This window comes from Myripristis murdjan, chromosome 7 (assembly GCF_902150065.1).
Source record: "Myripristis murdjan chromosome 7, fMyrMur1.1, whole genome shotgun sequence".
Taxonomy (NCBI): domain Eukaryota; kingdom Metazoa; phylum Chordata; class Actinopteri; order Holocentriformes; family Holocentridae; genus Myripristis; species Myripristis murdjan.
The window spans coordinates 24,464,101-24,481,492 of record NC_043986.1 but is presented as its reverse complement, the minus strand read 5'-3'; the positions used below and the strand labels follow the sequence as shown (position 1 = coordinate 24,481,492).

General features: G+C 42.0%; 1 protein-coding gene across 4 annotated transcripts in view; it reads left to right on the top strand.

Moving 5' to 3' along the window:
* Nucleotides 1–17,392, top strand: part of acap3a (ArfGAP with coiled-coil, ankyrin repeat and PH domains 3a) — a 56,401-nt gene that overhangs the window by 37,239 nt on the left and 1,770 nt on the right. Inside the window, exons 7-24 of one of the 4 annotated variants that reach the window (XM_030055702.1) lie at nt 839–883; nt 1,403–1,498; nt 2,061–2,135; nt 3,197–3,208; nt 7,437–7,549; nt 8,033–8,084; nt 8,556–8,656; nt 8,947–9,058; nt 9,160–9,368; nt 10,572–10,641; nt 10,784–10,878; nt 11,033–11,250; nt 11,395–11,481; nt 11,732–11,833; nt 12,298–12,524; nt 13,247–13,356; nt 13,629–13,739; nt 13,870–13,931. In XM_030055702.1, coding sequence (XP_029911562.1) covers nt 839–883; nt 1,403–1,498; nt 2,061–2,135; nt 3,197–3,208; nt 7,437–7,549; nt 8,033–8,084; nt 8,556–8,656; nt 8,947–9,058; nt 9,160–9,368; nt 10,572–10,641; nt 10,784–10,878; nt 11,033–11,250; nt 11,395–11,481; nt 11,732–11,833; nt 12,298–12,524; nt 13,247–13,356; nt 13,629–13,739; nt 13,870–13,931 — 1,897 coding nt within the window. Of the gene's footprint in view, nt 1–838; nt 884–1,402; nt 1,499–2,060; nt 2,136–3,196; nt 3,209–7,436; nt 7,550–8,032; nt 8,085–8,555; nt 8,657–8,946; nt 9,059–9,159; nt 9,369–10,571; nt 10,642–10,783; nt 10,879–11,032; nt 11,251–11,391; nt 11,482–11,731; nt 11,834–12,297; nt 12,525–13,246; nt 13,357–13,628; nt 13,740–13,869; nt 17,083–17,392 lie in introns of those variants that run through there. The other 3 variants (XM_030055703.1, XM_030055701.1, XM_030055704.1) reach the window with 3 other exon arrangements.

Here is a 17,392-nt window from a genome sequence, read left to right as displayed (position 1 = left end):
TACACTAGAAATCTTGAGTCATCTTATGATCGACTTGTTTGAGATTATAATCCAAGATATTGATGTCTATAATGTCAATGACAAAGACATAAACAGCCAGACAGTCTAATCTTACCAGTGGAGACAGTGATTGACCGCAATGTGGCCCTAAGGCCTTGAGTAGTGCCTCTGTCTGTCATCTGCTTTCAGGTTTTCGGTCTATTCTTGTAGCAGCATGGGTTTATTTTGCCCACAAGTTGCGCCCTCCTCCACATGACTGCCTGCAAGAACAAAGACACTGATTCAGTGTGATCGTTGAAATGGCCGTGCCCCCTTTTGCATTCTTCATTGTGTCTGCTGGCGGTCTTCTCTCACTGCCCGCAAAGATCGTACCCTTTCAGTTCTTAATTGAAAGCGTCTCAAGGCAGAAAAGGTCATGGCGACGGAGAATGCGCCATATGTATAAGTGACCTCTCAAATGTAGCGTAAGATGTCATTTAGGTTTGCATCAGTTAAGACACACAATGCACGAAGCTTTCAATCATAAAATGCCATGAGGGCCGTACATTGTTCATACATACACAACAGCAGTTACATTAGAATGATGTATAAATTGTCTCCATTCATGGGGGCTGTGTACATCAGCATGGCGTTTAATCAAATCAGGCTTGGTGGATGACAGCTAGAAAAAGAACATATTGTCCACTAGAGGGAGATATCTCAATACATAGTGTCTCAGTATATGGTGTACTGATATGTCTTCCATCAACAAAATAAAAAAATAAAACTGTTTTTATAATTCCAGTCACTTTCTTTGAGAGTTTTCCCTACTGTAACAATTTTTTCTCTTTTTCTGCAGATCAACGTCCTCCAGGCTAAGAAGAAATTTGAGATCCTAGATGCTGTAAGTATCTTTGCCTCGCCACCAACACAGAGAGACAAACAAGTGTATCACTCACTAAAAACACATACCTCTGTATGACATATTCTACATTAGGATTGGGCGACATGTTTCAATATCATAATATGAGACTGATATAATCTGGGATTTTGGATATCTTAATGTCATGATGGCATAAGCGTTGTCCTTTCTTGGAGTGTTCTAGCTGTTCTATTATTTGTCTTTACCTGATTGGTCATTATATTCACATTATTAATGATTGTTGACCAAAAATCTCTTGTGTAAATATTTTATGAAAGCACCAATAGTCCCTGCAGTATCTCCTCAATATCAATATCATGGTATTAGTTAAGTATATTGGGATATTTGATTTTGTCTATATTGTCCAACCCTGTTCTACATACATATCTTGAGTAATGCTCCATGCAAAAGAGCGTCATCTCAGTGGCGGTCACATGTCATAATATCATAATGTCATTGGCGATGTTAATGTTACAAAACCACTGCCTCTGTCTCAACCAGATGCTGTCATTCATGCATGCCCAGTACTCGTTGTTCCAGCAAGGCTACAACCTCCTGGATGAGATTGACCCGTACATGAAGAAACTGGCTGCTGAGGTGAGCAAAGCAGTCCACTAGTCAGCATGTGCTCCATCATCTGCTCGGCGTCTTGCCCCCCAGGCTCCACAGCCTGATTGAAAATGGATTGGTCGTCGGGAGAACTATCGACATGAGAGCTATTGCATCATTGATACATGGATTTTTCATTTGATGTTTATTTGACTGTAATGAAGTCAATCCTCTGCATAAATGCATATATCACTGTAAAAAAAAAAGCCTTGATTAGAGCTAAGTGTCAATATTGTAGCCATAATTAACAGATGCACATGTTGTGCCACATGTTACTGAGGGCTAACATGTTTTGCACAGTGGTTTGAGCGCTGAGAGAACACCAAGTCGATGCTTCATTAGCAAATGCTGACGTAACAAGTCATTGCAGGCTTAGCCGTAGTCTCATGTATTGCAGTCTGCCCCTCAGAATCATTAGCGCTCACATTGCCGTTATGTTAGAGCTGTTTTTCCTCACAATGAAGAGTTTCATTGGACACATCTTTGGTTGAACATCTCCTCCTAAACAGAGAGCTTCTTTTTGATCATGTGTGCGTCCACATATTTGCAGCTGGATCAGCTGGTGATTGATTCAGCCATGGAGAAGAGGGACATGGAGCATAAACACGCAACTATACAACAGAGGGTGAGTTCCCTTTTTAATAGATTCACTGTAATAGTCTTAGACAGTTGAGAAAGCACATGCACATATGCACTTTCCTTTAGCATCTTCCCATCTTCCTGTATGTTGGCAGGTTTGTACTGTTCTGGTAGAATATGAATGCCTTCCTAACACCCCTCCAAGTTCCTGTCTGCCACCTGGCCCAGCGCTTCTGTTTGACTGGGGGATTAGAGCTGGGGAACTGGGGAGTGTTTGATTAATCTCCCTCACAAAGGCCAGGCATTGACTTAAGTGTTAAATCAGGTGGAATTAAGTGTTTTGAAGAGATGTTAATCCCATTGTTGTCTGCTCTGGATAGCAATGATCAGCACACTGAGTGTAAGAGCCTCACTCTGGGTCCAGTAAAATGCTGACCCTATGGTTTGTTGACTGTTTTGAATTTGGATTTCTAGTTGGGGTCCTTTTTTTTGTGAATCCACCACTTCATATTTCAGACATTTAGTAAACGTAACGAAACATAGCCTCGCCTCTTTTCTGACACTTTGGATACAAATAAGCCCTTAGATGTCCAAATAAAGAAACCTATAAATGTAGGGTACACTCTGTGCCTGGCATCTCCACACTAAATAATTCAGAAACCTTTATTTTTCACTGGGCCACTATCTGGCTTCTTTGTACCCCAGGATCAGTGGCCATCTGTCAGACAGGCATGCAGCTCTGGTCAGCGCTCTGCCTCCGGGCTCTGGACGGAGCCACAGGGAAGGGCCAGGTCACATGTGGGGCCGCCACTTATTGATCCGCTTTTGCCAGAGCTGTTCGATGCACATTCATACACCATCCTGTATCAATGGATTTGTGTTAGTAAATTTGCAAAGTCCAGTCCAGTTTGAATACATGTGAAATTTGCATTATAGAAATGTTGCGGTGTCAGATGGGTGTTTTAAAGGTACAGTCACACTTAAAGCTTATTGTATTATCCCCTCTGAAGTGCTCTGCTGTATAGGCAATATGTTTTGCAGGCTTTAACACTGTATTCTCTTTTTCTTCCGTTTGTGCGCTCTCCTCGCTGCCATCTGCTCTCTCAGACCCTGATGCAGGTGAGTGCCTCCCCACTTTTCTCATTTTATTTTTTTAATTTTTCGTCAAACTCGTCTTTACGTCTGTGAGTTGAGAACATGCAGCTTAGCCCACAGTGGAGTACAGAACATTAGCAAACCCCTTTGAAGTTTTCTTAAGCTGTAGTTAAGAGTCAGAGAGCCCTTGGGGCAAGCTGCAGTATATCCTGAATAATTTATACAAAACAATCAGAAACACTGAACTTAGTTTGAATGGCCTGGGTAAAAACTGTCTGCTGTTTCACCTGTTTTTTCAATCAACATTTTTTTTCCCCCTTTGGATCAATCGTATTAGATAATAGAGTCTTATTAGTAGGGATGGGATGCAGCCTTTAGATGTGAGCTGTTAGATTTCCTTTAGATTTTTATTTTATATTGCATTAATTTTCTTTGGTTCTCCACTATCTTTTATCTCCATCTGGCCTACTTTTTCTGTCTTTTCTCTTTCCCTCAAGGAACTGTTTCCCCCTTGAAAGTCTGAATTTACACATTCTGTTCATTCTATTTGATGCCGTTTTTTTCCCCTCCTGATTTCATTGAGCATGTGCAATAAGCCTTGTGTAAACTTACTTGGGACAAAGGCGCAGCCCACACAGTACAAGCAAAAACCAGGGGAGCAGAAAGGCCGTTAAAGTGCTCCCACCCTGGACTGTCACTGTAGCTGGCTGGGTACACAGTGCGGAGAAAGCATCTAAATGCCAAGGCCATTCATTTTTAACTGCAGGTTTAATGGAGAAGTCCTGTCCACAGCAAACTCGGCTGTCTAGTTACCATTACATATTTCTAAGTTTACATCTCCAGTACAGCACCTTTTTTTTTTTTTTTTTTTAGCCATAATAGGTCACTGGGTTTATTTTTAGAAGTCAATGAGATGCATACTTTAATAAAATAACAATCATTTATTTGCTTGTATCATGCTGTTCAGCTTAAAGACACTGCATCAGACAACAAAGCATGAAATAAAATAAACAGAATGTAATACACAAAAGTGGCATATAGCTTATTAAATGTACAATATGTATATAACTGAAGATAAGGAAACATAGAAAAAGAAACATACGGAGTGTAACTAACATAAACCACAAGTAGGATAAGATGAATACTTACAATACTTAAATATGAATACCTAAATGAACATTGCAGCTGTAATTTTCTTACAGTTGAAGGTACTGGATCAAACTCATTTTACACTAAAATGACAGGTACCCTTCATTGTGTTCCAGCTGTTCCACCAAGAAATTCTCATTCTCAACGGTCCTAGAAGTTAGTAGGCCTCTCTCTTTGAATATCGTTACTTTCGTCATTCTCATTAGAGGAGTCATTGAAATCTGTTTTGTTCTGCAACAAATCAGAGAAAGCTTTTGTTTTGAGATGTCTAGAGGGAACTGTCCAGAACAGAGGGGAGACTGTGGAGTTTTCTTACATCAGGGCACACTGGTGACCATAGATCTGCTGTAGAGTCACTGTCTCCCCTGAACATCCTGAATAAGTCTGATGTTTTAATTCCAGCATGTTCTCTGGCCTGGCCTTCTCTGTCTGGCCACCACATAGGCTGGGTTCTGAATATTTTTGTTGGAGCAGAGCGAAAAAAAAAAATTATCACATGGCCTTGCATTTTCATTCAGTCACAGGATAGCATTTGCAAAGACCTGCAAGGTGTTGTGGCATCTGGTGACTTAATTTGCAGTGATATCTGAGTGAAGCAGGTGGGTTGAGGATAACATGTGGAAGGCTAAGCAGACGGCAGGAAAGTAAGTACGGCAGGATGAAATGAAGGCATCAGGCCAGTGCTGAACAGATGACCGCTTACACTTTAGGAGTAGTAAGCGACAGGAGGAGATCTAAAGACAATACGTAAACGCGTACACAGTAGCCGGGGTAATCAGTGCTCCCAACTGGGCCGGGCATGTGGCGGTCGTGAACCCTGCAGCATGGCCTGCGGGTTGACCTGCACACAGCACCAGGTGTACGCAGCATCAGGACATGTTGCCTGTATAATCTAATATAATGTGTTACGCACTTTTTTTTCTGACAGCTGCTCCGTCAGAGCTACCCAGTTTGCTTGTTTGTACCAAACATTCAGAATTCTCTGTTTCCCCGCTTGTTCAATAATTCACCGATGTGCAGTTTCCATCTGAGGATCATTAAAAATAGATGGTCTTTGTTGTGGGTTTGAGAGATAGAAGGGTACCACCCAGTGCACAGCTTGTTCAGTACCGTTGCCTCCCTGTGTTTGTGATATCTGATAGTCCAACTATAAAGGTGTCTGTCGAGGTAAGATGCATCGTGTTCATTGGTGATTTCTTGTGGAATTGATTCAGTGCAAGGAATGCATTTGTTAGTCGAGCTGCTGGCAATGAAGACAACAGTTCAAGCCCTCACGAGTATTCGCATAGTGCACTGGGCAACTTGCCAGATAGATCTGTTCAGGTCAACAGTGGACTGAATCGCCTGGATCTTGATCAAGGGTGGGTGTGTTTAGGGAGTAGTAAAACTGAAGCAGCCCCGGACGCTGAAGTGTCACAGCAGTCTGCATGTCTCTGGGTCAAGAGCAGCTACAGTAGTGCAGCTCTATTCTTCCATAGCGTCCAGCCAGGGATACATCGGCAGCTGTATGGTAATTAGTTTTAATCCCGAGCCTCACAAGGCAGCGGGCAGGTGGCTGTAGTGGAGAGCGCACATGTCAGCGTTGGAATTATGCACTCCACTGCATGAGCGTTGCCATTCACTGTGAGAGCCACAGCTTCCAGAGAGTGGAGCCTGTGGGTCTGTGGGTCCTCCGGGTCTCCAGAGCTCTCTCTCTCTTTCAGGAATACTTTCTGTTTGCTTTTTTAAAAAAATTCCTTTATGCCTTTTTTGAGGTTTTCAATGCTGCTGGAATACACTAAACGTTTGAAAATGAAGATCTTTTGGCGGTGGGAAGACGATTTGGTGGGTTAATATGCATTGTTTTGGTTTTGCTGTGACTTCAGTGCATATTGTTTGATAGATACAATAATAACCAACTTTTGACTAAAATGATCTCTTGTTTGCTTGAAGTGGATTCCTAGGTTTTCCAGAGGAGGTATAGATTAGCTTGGAGACACGTGAACATAGCAGTGTTAGGGGCTTTCATAGAAAGTTTGCTATCTTTGCCTCCTTCTGGCTCACTTCCCTTTTACTCTCTGTTTCACTCGCTCTTGCTGTTGTCATAACATTTGTGAATTTCTGCAGGGTGTATTGCCCAGTCATGCATGTGTATTCATACACATATGTTAAAATGGAGATAGGTGCAGAGAAAGAAGTTGCTCTGTTTTTCAGACACGTAGTCAATAGTTGATAGTGTGCTCAGACCTGCTACATGTATTTGCATTTTGTTATGAAAGAGGAGAGTTAGTGACAATCAGTTTGTATATACGTTGCCCCGGTTGGCATTTTCAAATGCTTGTGGTACATTTTTGCGTCTTTGTATTGAAGCATGGAGTCTTACTTGACTCCAGTGGGAAGACTGGGTCTGGGCTTTCCACAAGGGCTGCATGCATGCAATGCTGAAACTCAATTGTGGCTAAGTTAATGTTCTGTACCCAGTGGATATTACATCAGTTTTAATATCTTGTTTACTTGCATTCAAGTCTGAGAACATAAACTGTAGTGCTTCTGTTCCATCATATCAAACACATTTCAAATGAATACTTGTGTGCTTTCCAAGAACCCTTTAATTAAGCGATAACCAACTTGCGCCATAGCTACGCCTTAAGCCCTTAATAGTGCCCTGCCACTTTCTGTTGGCCAGCATTAAAGTGTTAGGTGTCATTTTTTGAGCTATGAAAAGGTTAGAGGGTGATTTCATTTGACTCAGACCCTGTTTATGTAATAATTTGCGTCACAAGTCATAGCTGTGACGAGTTAGTAAATGCCTCAGTGAATTGCACAGCCAGATAGCATGCAGCTCGTATGCATGCAGTACATAGACTAACACGTGACTGTTTCTACATGAATGCCCCATTTATGACGTTTTGGTCAGTTTACAGACAGTATGTACAGTACAATGCACACCGACTGCTACTGGCATAGGAATCGCACACATATACCAGTATCCTCAATGCAAAAATGGAAAAGTAATTACTAACAGATGCAACAGCCTGTAATTTTCAATCAGCCATCATCACAACACTCTCGTCCCTCTCTGATCAATTTGGGGTGGTGTGTCTCCCTTTCTTATCTCTACCAGGACTTCTCCTATGACGACTCTAAGGCAGAGTTCAACGTGGATGCTCCTAATGGTGTAGTAATGGAGGGCTACCTTTTCAAAAGGGCCAGCAATGCCTTCAAGACCTGGAACAGGTAACATAGCTGGAAGCTGTCTTTGCACTTACAGAAATAGTATGCTGTCACATATTTGCTTTAGAGGCAGGCAAGTGTAAGAAGGTGATTTGTAGTCATTTTTGCATTGTATAAAACATCTGTTGAAGAGATATATTGTACCACAAACATTCAGTTGAGGCTATTTCTTTTACTTTCTCTATGGCATATATATCGCTCCATTTCTCTCCCTCTGTGTCAGGGTTAGGGTGGTTGTGATGCGAAGCAATGTAATGAATTCCCCTCACATGGTCAGGATATTGCATTGCAAGCAAGAAAGCCCATTTCACTCAGTGATGCTTTTACTTACTCCTGATCACTGGTATCTAGTGTGACATTAGCTCACCTTTGTGCACTGACCATTACTGTGGAAGGATATCCATCTAAAACATATGTTTTATTCATCTCTCTCTCTCTCTCTCTCTCTCTCTCTCCCTCTCTCTCTCTCTCTCTCTCTCCCTCTAGACGATGGTTCTCCATACAAAATAGTCAGCTGGTCTATCAGAAGAAGCTCAAGGCAAGTCCCTATATCCTCCAGCTATCAGCGTCCCCGGGGGGGAAATGGGTCTGAAGAGGTTAAGTGCAGCTTTAATGGGAGTGTTGAATGTTGAAGGAAAGTGAGAATGCTGCTGCTTTTAAAGATATGGTGATCGCCTTTGCTGGAAGGCACCATCACTCACTTGCTCGGCCTCTGTGAGTCTGTCAGTCTGCCCTGCATTAGCAGTGAAGGGATGTGTCCACATATCTGAGAGCTCCATCTGGAGCCGGCAAACAGCTAGGCCTGTGTGGTTTCTAGGTCATCATTCCTTAACTTAATATCTACGGTATGTGTGCTGAAACACAAAGACACTGTGTCTTCCTTGATTGTTTAATATCGCCAGATGATCTGAAGCTTAAGATCTTATCGAGGTCAAACTGCTGTCTTCTACCTGTTGAATAGGATCATTGACAAGGCGGTTGACTAAGACGGGTTTTTGTGTGTCACCAGGATTCTCTGACAGTTGTGGTGGAGGACCTCAGGCTGTGCTCTGTTAAGCCGTGCGAAGACATCGAGAGGAGGTTCTGCTTTGAGGTCGTCTCCCCTTCAAAGTAAGGCAATGTCATTGCTACAGTGACATAGTTGCTTTACCTCCATTTTAATTATTCTTTGTAATAATTTTCTTTCCTAACACTTTGAGTTATGTCATACAAGTATAACATGATATTGGCTGAAGTATTTTTTTTTAATAGAAAAACAGCAAAAACCATTTACATATAATAAAGGGGTACAGTATATAATAGCTGGTTGTCTCATAGTGATACAGAGTTATTAGATAATGCAGCACTGTATGGAAGTAGATCATGATTTGAGGACACTTGATTGTTTGTCCATCCTACAGGAGCTGTATGCTTCAGGCTGAATCTGAGAAGCTTAGGCAAGCCTGGATCCAGGCCGTTCAAGCTAGCATTGCCTCAGCCTACAGAGAGAGCCCCGACACTTATTACATCGAGGTAACTTCCAGCCCTACTTGGTCTTGAAATTACAAAACACACACACAGATGTGATATTTTACCATGTAACTCCCGATGTATCTCTCCTTGGTTGTGTTTAGCGTCTCGACAGAACAGCCTCCCCGTCCACCAGCAGCATCGACTCAGCCAGTGAACCGCGGGAGCGCAGCGTCCGAGGGGAGACCATCCTGCAGCGGATCCAGTGTCTGCCAGGAAACGAGCAGTGCTGTGACTGCGGCCAGGCTGACCCTCGCTGGGCCTCCATCAACCTGGGCATCCTGCTGTGCATCGAGTGCTCTGGCATCCATAGGTACATTTCTCTCAACGCTGGTGTCTAACTGGAAACCAGGACTTTGATTCACGAGAGGGGACTGATTCGCTGATGGCCATGCAAAAAGTGGTTTCAAAGTGCTTTCCTCTCCCGGTTAATTTGAAATAGAAAGCCACATGACAATGGCTCTAATGGTTAATGCATCAAGGGGTGCTCAGTTCTCACAGACCATGTTGCTAACCATGTGCTGCGAGGGTTCTGGCTTTAAAGAGAGGAAGCATTGCCAGCCATCCGTTACCTTGGCCATACCTTAAAGCCACAGAGCACGTTCTGCGGCACACATGGGTGAAGGGATTAAAGCGGCATCTGCTGCTTATTGGATCAGTCTGGCTTTGATTGAGAGATCTCATTTGGTGGGACAGGGATAAATGAGCCTCCAGCACTGAAATACTACACTCACTGAACAAGCTGTTGAATAGTTTAATTCACTGGGAGGAACTGTTGAATATAGCCATGATGTAATGTTGTTGAATAAAGGTATCATGCTGCAGCTGAATGCATCCTATTGTAATCCAGGCCAGTGCACTGTGCTCCCTGTTGTGTTACATCACACTATTGCATCACCGAAGATAGTTTTCAAGCCCCCGATGGGAAAGTTTTCCTCTAGGAATTGTGTTTATTTGAAAGTTGCCGATTATGAGTGCTTATGTAATCGCAAACTCGATCCATGTCCGGCCCACCTGTTGAATATTCATGCTCCCTTTTGGGCTCGTCTTCTCCCAGTGAGCTCAGACAAGGCCTCTTGTTAGAATGGACAACAAAGACGGGGGAAACACACTATCCATGTTTTTTTTTTTTTTTTTTGCTCAAATGTGCTGCTGTTGCCTGGATACCAGACAGTTCATTGGTGGAACTCCGTGATTTGCATGACATTAGGAGCAGCTTCTCCCGTTACCTTGGGGATAACACTCATGTGATTTTAGGCCCCAACTGCTATTCATACCATGTCACTATACAAACCTGTAGTATATGAAACATTTGTGGAGCTTCCTGATGTCCCGAGGATACAGTTCTTTTTCTTTGTATGAGCCTCCATCTGTCGCCATATAGTCATAGCAACGCAATGTTCTTATACTTTAACCATTCAATTCAGCAGCTACAGAACAAAGTATGGACATTAAGAGCATGCAGTCAACTACAGTCAATGTTTGATTTTCAGACATTTTAAATATTCTGTTTCAGGAGTCTAGGAGTTCACTGCTCTAAGGTGCGCTCTCTCACATTAGACTCATGGGAACCAGAGCTACTAAAGGTATGTCCTGGCTGCATCCTACCAAATGAAGATGACACTTACTAAACTCTTGTAAATCCGATATCCATATTAAGTGAGATCCTGTCTGTAGTTTTAGTGTGGAGGCCCTAATATGAAGTATGTTGTCTGTTATTCATTGCAGTTAATGTGTGAGCTTGGAAACAGTGTCATCAACCACATCTATGAAGGCTCATACCAAGAACAGGGTCTGAAGAAACCATTACCGTCCAGTTCAAGGTAGGAATCCATAGTAAGCCGATAAAATACAGAGACATATCCTCAAATGCAGATTAAATATTTTACTTATTTACTTAAATATTTACTCGGTGAAATCTTGTTTCTTGATTTACCATTGACTCAGCATGATTTTTCTCCCATGGTTCACATGCAGGCAGGAAAAGGAGGCCTGGATTAAGGCAAAGTATGTAGAGAAGAAATTCCTGAAGAAGCTGGGCTCCACAGAGATACTCATCAACGGCGAGAGGAAGTCGGAGCGGCGGTGGAGTGTAAAGAAGTGTCGGAGACACAATAGTGCCACCACGGTACCCAAGACGCGGCGGAGATACCGACAAGACCCTGGAAGTGCCTCCCCGGCCACCCTCTCATCAAGTACTACCTCTGTCCTGATTTATATCAATGCAGAAGGGAACTTTCTTGTCATATTTGGATTGTTTCATTTCATTTGATCTGGGCCAATATGAGGCTTCACCTCTTATTGCTTAATCTGTGTGTTGTGTGTTTGTTTCACAGCAGCTGCTAAATTCCGAAGAGATTCCCTGTTTTGCCCAGATGAGCTGGACTCTCTCTTCTCCTATTTTGATACAGGATCTGGGCCCCGAAGTAAGTGACTCACTATTATGACACTCCGTCCCACAAAATGACACCTCACTCGCTGTTGTTTATGCCCATCCAGACCACAGCAAGTTACTCACACATATCACCAGTTACTCAACCAGTTAAAAGACAAACACAATGTGGATAAGATGCATTTGTTTTCATGTTGTTGTTTTTTTGCACGTGTGAGTCTTTTGACAATACCGATAAGCCATAAACAGCTGGAACTAATGTGTCCATGTTCTGGCGTCTCCCGGTCCGGCAGGCCTGAGCAGCGACAGCGGGCTGGGTGGCAGCACAGACGGCAGCACCGACATACTGGTGTTTGGCTCAGTGGTGGACAGCGTCACAGAGGAAGGTGAGTTCAATACATGTGATGTGTGATGCAGTGAAATTAATTGTATATCTAATTAAACTGATAAGTATAGTACTGTATAGCTGCGTTGTAATATTGTATGTATATGTAATATTATATATTATATGTAATATGGCCTGGGCAATTTATCAATACAATGTCAGTGCTTTAATATCAGACAATATATCATCTGGGATTTTGGATATCATAATATACCATGAGTGTTTTCTGTATTTTAATACAAGGTTGCAGCTGTAACCCTGTACATATCTCTTGTGTGTCAATATCTTATGAAAGCTTTAATCCCTACAATATTACCACAATATCAATATCAAGGTATTGGTTCACAGATATCATGGTGTTTGATTTTGTCCTTGTCGCTCAGCCCTAATGTGACATTAGATCCATTATGTCCTTGTTGTGTCCTGTGTGCTGCTATGTAATCTTCCTTCCTGGCATCCCCTCAGAGTGCGAGGTGTCTGAAGACTCGAGTGGCGAGGCTGAGCTGGAGGCCGAGCCAGAGACGTCGGACCCAGAGGATGTGAGGGAACTTCATCCTGGCACACTGCTCTACAAAGCCTCCAAGGCCCGCAACCTGCCCGTCATGGCCGAAGCACTGGCCCACGGCGCCGACGTCAACTCCGTCAATGAGGAGGATGAAGGAAAGACGCCACTCATTCAGGCTGTGATTGGAGTGAGTCAGTCAATTGAACAGCATGGGTGTAGTCCATAATTGCTCTGGAAGCAACAAAAAAGTGCCAAAGTCATGCTTCTGTGATACAAAATATGCAGTATGCCCTCCCTGACATGCTTCACATATGTACATAATGTGTAATGTAAGTTTGTGGCAACTAGCAGGACATTAGCAGCACTGGCCTGACATCCATCTGGCATCAAAAGTTAATTTCTGACTTTGTGCTTCAAATTTTACAGCATATATTCATAGATTAGAGCCAGTGTAATGTATTGGACAGAAGGCAGAGCTTATGAATGTGCAGTAAGGGAAACTTTTCATGTGTTATAGTTGACTTAGCACCACACATCAAGCAAATCAAGCACAGACGAATGTGTACTTACTATGTTTGGATGAAGCCTCTCAATTATTTGCACATGGATAGGCCAGCTATGTCATGCACCCATGAGAGCAGCCTGTTAAACAAAGTGCTGTGTTTGAAAGCTTGCTTTACTATTTTAAGCTAGAAGTTTAATTAAAATACATCATTTCAATCAACAACTAGATTTTTTATTGGCCATTCACAAGAAAAATCAATCAGAATCGACCCATGTAACCTATATTCATGGCATTGGGACATAGTTGGGACACAGGGACAATCAGGACCTGGTATGTTTTTACAACTAAGATGCTGTTATGTTGCTATGCTGACCTTTGCAATTGGTGTTGTTACTTTCTTCCAGGGCTCACTGATAGCCTGTGAGTTCCTGCTTCAAAATGCTGCTGATGTCAACCAAAGAGACGCAAGAGGGAGGGGCCCGCTGCATCATGCTACCTATCTGGGACATACAGGGTGAGACATGACACAAAATACTATTCTCCCAATGTTTTGTGCTGCCAATGTGCCTCTCTCATTGCCACCATAAAATAGACATAATCTTACCTGCTGGTGTTGCATTTCTAAGCACTTCTCACGCAGCTCCCAGCTCAGTATAATTTACTTTACCGAAGCCACACTCAGTGTGTCCTTTGTTTCAGAATGAGCTGTAATATGAGGTGTAGGTCTTTTAAAGTTGGATTCTGTTATCTGATGCCATTTCCCTGGTGTTTGCATGTTCTTTCCAGGCAGGTGTGTTTATTCCTCAAAAGGGGGGCGACACAGAATGACGGGGATGAGGATGGCCAGGATCCACTGAGTATAGCTGTACAGCAAGCCAACGCAGATATTGTCACACTGTATGTTTACCTATGTTTGCTTTCCGTAGACTTTTTATTGATTCAGTCGCTAGTTTTTAATGCATGTATTTAACATCTTGCTGCTTTTCTTTCTCTTTCTTCTTGTTTCCTCTCCCTTCCTTTTCTTCAGGCTGCGACTTGCCAGGATGAATGAAGAGATGCGGGAGTCTGAGGGACCCTTCGGCCAGCCAGGTCAATACCCCACCAGCAGCCCCACTGAGCAGCAGTATAAGAAATGCATACAGGAGTTTATCTGTCTCAACATAGCTGAGTGCTAGAGGAGGTCTCAGTCTCGAAATCAGGTCTGGTCAGGTCATACTAACAGTTTAAAAGCAGTGCAGGGGGTGCCAGTAGACAAACCACAAACCTCTGAACCGGATGGACCTGTTGGGGATCCTTCAAGTGTTACATCCGTTTTCACCACCAGATTAGCGTCTTGTCTAAAGAAAACTACAAAACAAATCAGAATAATTCCAGTGTTCACCGAATTATTCCAGTGTTCCTCAACCCAGCACAGCCTGTTGACTCTAGATGATGTCCCAGAGTCTGCCAGCAGTCAGCTCCCGTCTCAGGATTACATGAGAACTCAACGCTAAGTTCCTTTTAATGATGTCAGATATGTAAAGCTGACTTTGCATAACAACTGCCAAAAAAAATCAGTGTACAGAAACATGAGCATACAGTATTAAGTACGTTTCTGAAGTGCTGATGAGCCCTATTACTGAAGACATGACAATTCACTGCCAAGACAGAATTCATGTTGTTCATTCTTACAGGGTTATAACGCGATGGTCTCTTCTTGGGGTAGCCATCGCCAGTCTAAAGCAATCAAAAGTCAGACAAAGTCATCAGCAATGAATTAGGGACCAACCTTGCCCTTTAATTGGAGTTGTTAGAGGGTGCTGGTTTGCAGTATCCAAGAGGATACAGGGTGCTCTGAACCAAAGACCTGCCACGACTCATCTCAGTCATCGATTCAGATTTCCACATTCAGCGTTCCAGCAGTCTCAGGCTCAATTTGATCAAGCCGTCGACTGCAGTGTATGAGTTTTTGTCAAATCAGAGTATGGAAGGATACCAAACTGACTAGTACAGGGTGGCGCAGCTCATCTACAGGGTTTAGAATTAGGTTAAGGTCCGTCGTTTGTCAATCAAGCCTGTTTTATGACATTAGGTGTGTGTTCGGAGGGGGATTCATGAATCTGTCAGTTACAAAGGATAAACTGTGATAACTGTGATCGAGAGTAAGTGATCACAGAGGAAGTATCATTACTCTGTATTTGTCTTGATCGAGACTAAAGTAAAGCTTTTATGTGTAATTAAAAGCAAAAAATATGCACTTTTCCTACCAACAATGATTTGGTTTTTTCTTTTTTGCTGTTACGTCATGGTAATTTCATTTGATAAGATAGGTTGAAACGCTTTTGTTTTGCTCTTATTTATGATGGAATGCCCAGAGCAATAGTGCAATGATCATTTGAATACAGATACTCTGTAATTTTTGTATTATGTTTATCAACAATGCAGATGGTATTTTTTTAAAGCTGGATATATTTTGTTAGATTTTATTTTGCTGAGCACTCACAGACACACACACACTCACACACACATAGCGCCAGTATTATATTCTCATCGTGAGAAAGACAACCACTGTTCCATAATTTGATGAGTGTTAAACCACAGGGGGTTAATATGCAGTGCACACTGCAGTGGAAGAGTGACATTTTTGATATAAAAAAAACCCCACATTAAACGAACATGTATTTCTGTATATATGGTATTTGTATGTTAAAATGTTTGTTGAGAACATTTGTTTATGGTAATCAGATGTATCATGACTAGGCCTATATTAGATTTGTCTTTGGTTTTCCAGTCCAATAGTGCATGGGTGGCTGTTGCCTGGGTCTTTTTAAGCCCTGTTGCTTTTGTTTACTTCTGTACCCAGTGTATGTGAATATTTGACATTTATTATCGTTGAATAATGTTAAAAACCATATTATATACTGCCAAATCATGAGAACTGTGCATGGAATGACATTCACGAGCCGCTATCTGTGGTCCTTGGTCCGACAGAAATATATGCAAATTGACTGAGTGCTCCTTTCCCATTGATTCCCAATGGCTGGTGCAAAGACGGAGTGTCAGATTGATGACAGTGAACACAACATGCAGCCATTGCTTCTTGTAGACAAATCAGATTATATTTATCGATCTTGTCCATAACCATAACCGTGGCCAGTGTAAACATGTTGTATGTGGAGTGTCATGATAATATTGTGTTCAGAGGATATAAATGGGAGACTGTTTTTCTATAAAATCGGTATAAAGGCTGTGGTTCAGTCGAATTAAATGGTTAGATCTCTTGGGATTGATCCAGGGCATCACACTGAGAAAATTGGTCATGCTGTCAGTACAATTATGGAAGAGACACTTATGTAACTGACCACCGTGCTGTTTACATGATGTACCCAAGCCAAAATTAGCCTAAACTTGAATATTAAATTACCCTTTCTTCAAGGTATTGCTTGTCTTTTACAGATGCTACAGACTGTTTAGGATTAGTTCAAGCCAAAGACCACAGACAGTTTTTCAGAGGGATTTAAAGGCAGCATCTCTCACTAAGTACTTTACCATTCCCTTTTTCAGAGAAGGCCACGAATCTAGACATCAGACTGAAGTCTGTATTTTTTTTTTTTTTTTGGTCAAATAGGACATGCACACAGGTTGAGATTTTATGCCAGAGATGTGGCTTGGAAGAGCAGCCCTCTTAAATTTTCTCCCCTCTTGTCCTGCTTGTCAGTGACACATTCAAAGCACTTTTATATTTGAATAAAAGACTGTTGTATGATTACTTACGTTAAATATACAGTTTTTCTCATTCCGGCCTTTTCTTATATGATGCAGTACATGGTGTGGTGGCTGGGGGAGGAACATTGTCACCCACAATGTTAACAACTATACAAAAGTCAACAGAAAGCAGATTATATTGGATGAAGGTTTTGAGCAACAAACAAACTGAGATTTGAAGCCAGTGAAGCATTATGTGTTGTACAGTGTGTCTGTATCAGTCAATAGGTCAACAAGCTGACTGTTGTGTATATATAAACTAAAAGCTAACACGTCATCTGCTTGCTTCTAACATACAACTATGAACATGCCTGTATTTTTTATGTTTCTGACTGTTATCTTTACAGTTTCTTTGAATATTGTAAGAGAACCTTTGTCTCTGAGTATACGTGTTGCATATTAACACTTAACCTGTGTTTGGTTTGAATCAGCTTTTTGTTCAGTGACTTATCCCGATGTCTTCTAAAATGAAAATAAATGGAAGATGTGATTAAAGGCTAACTTCTCCCTCTGCTTCCTTGCTTTCCTGTTCTTTCCCTTTTCGTCTGCACTAACCACATTAACAAAACTTCTGTCTTCACTCACTGCTGGCACACTAAATCTCTGATATTCACAGCATGACCTTATAACACATTAACTGTGCAGGACAGAATATGAATGACCTGCCTGTGAATATGCATGGAATTTTTTTTTTTTTTTTTTGGATATTCAAGTTTCAGATTAATATCTTTTCCACTGTGGTTGAACGGACTTGAGCATTAGTAACGTTATAATCTTTCGGCTTCTTTGATGCAAGGAAAACAGAA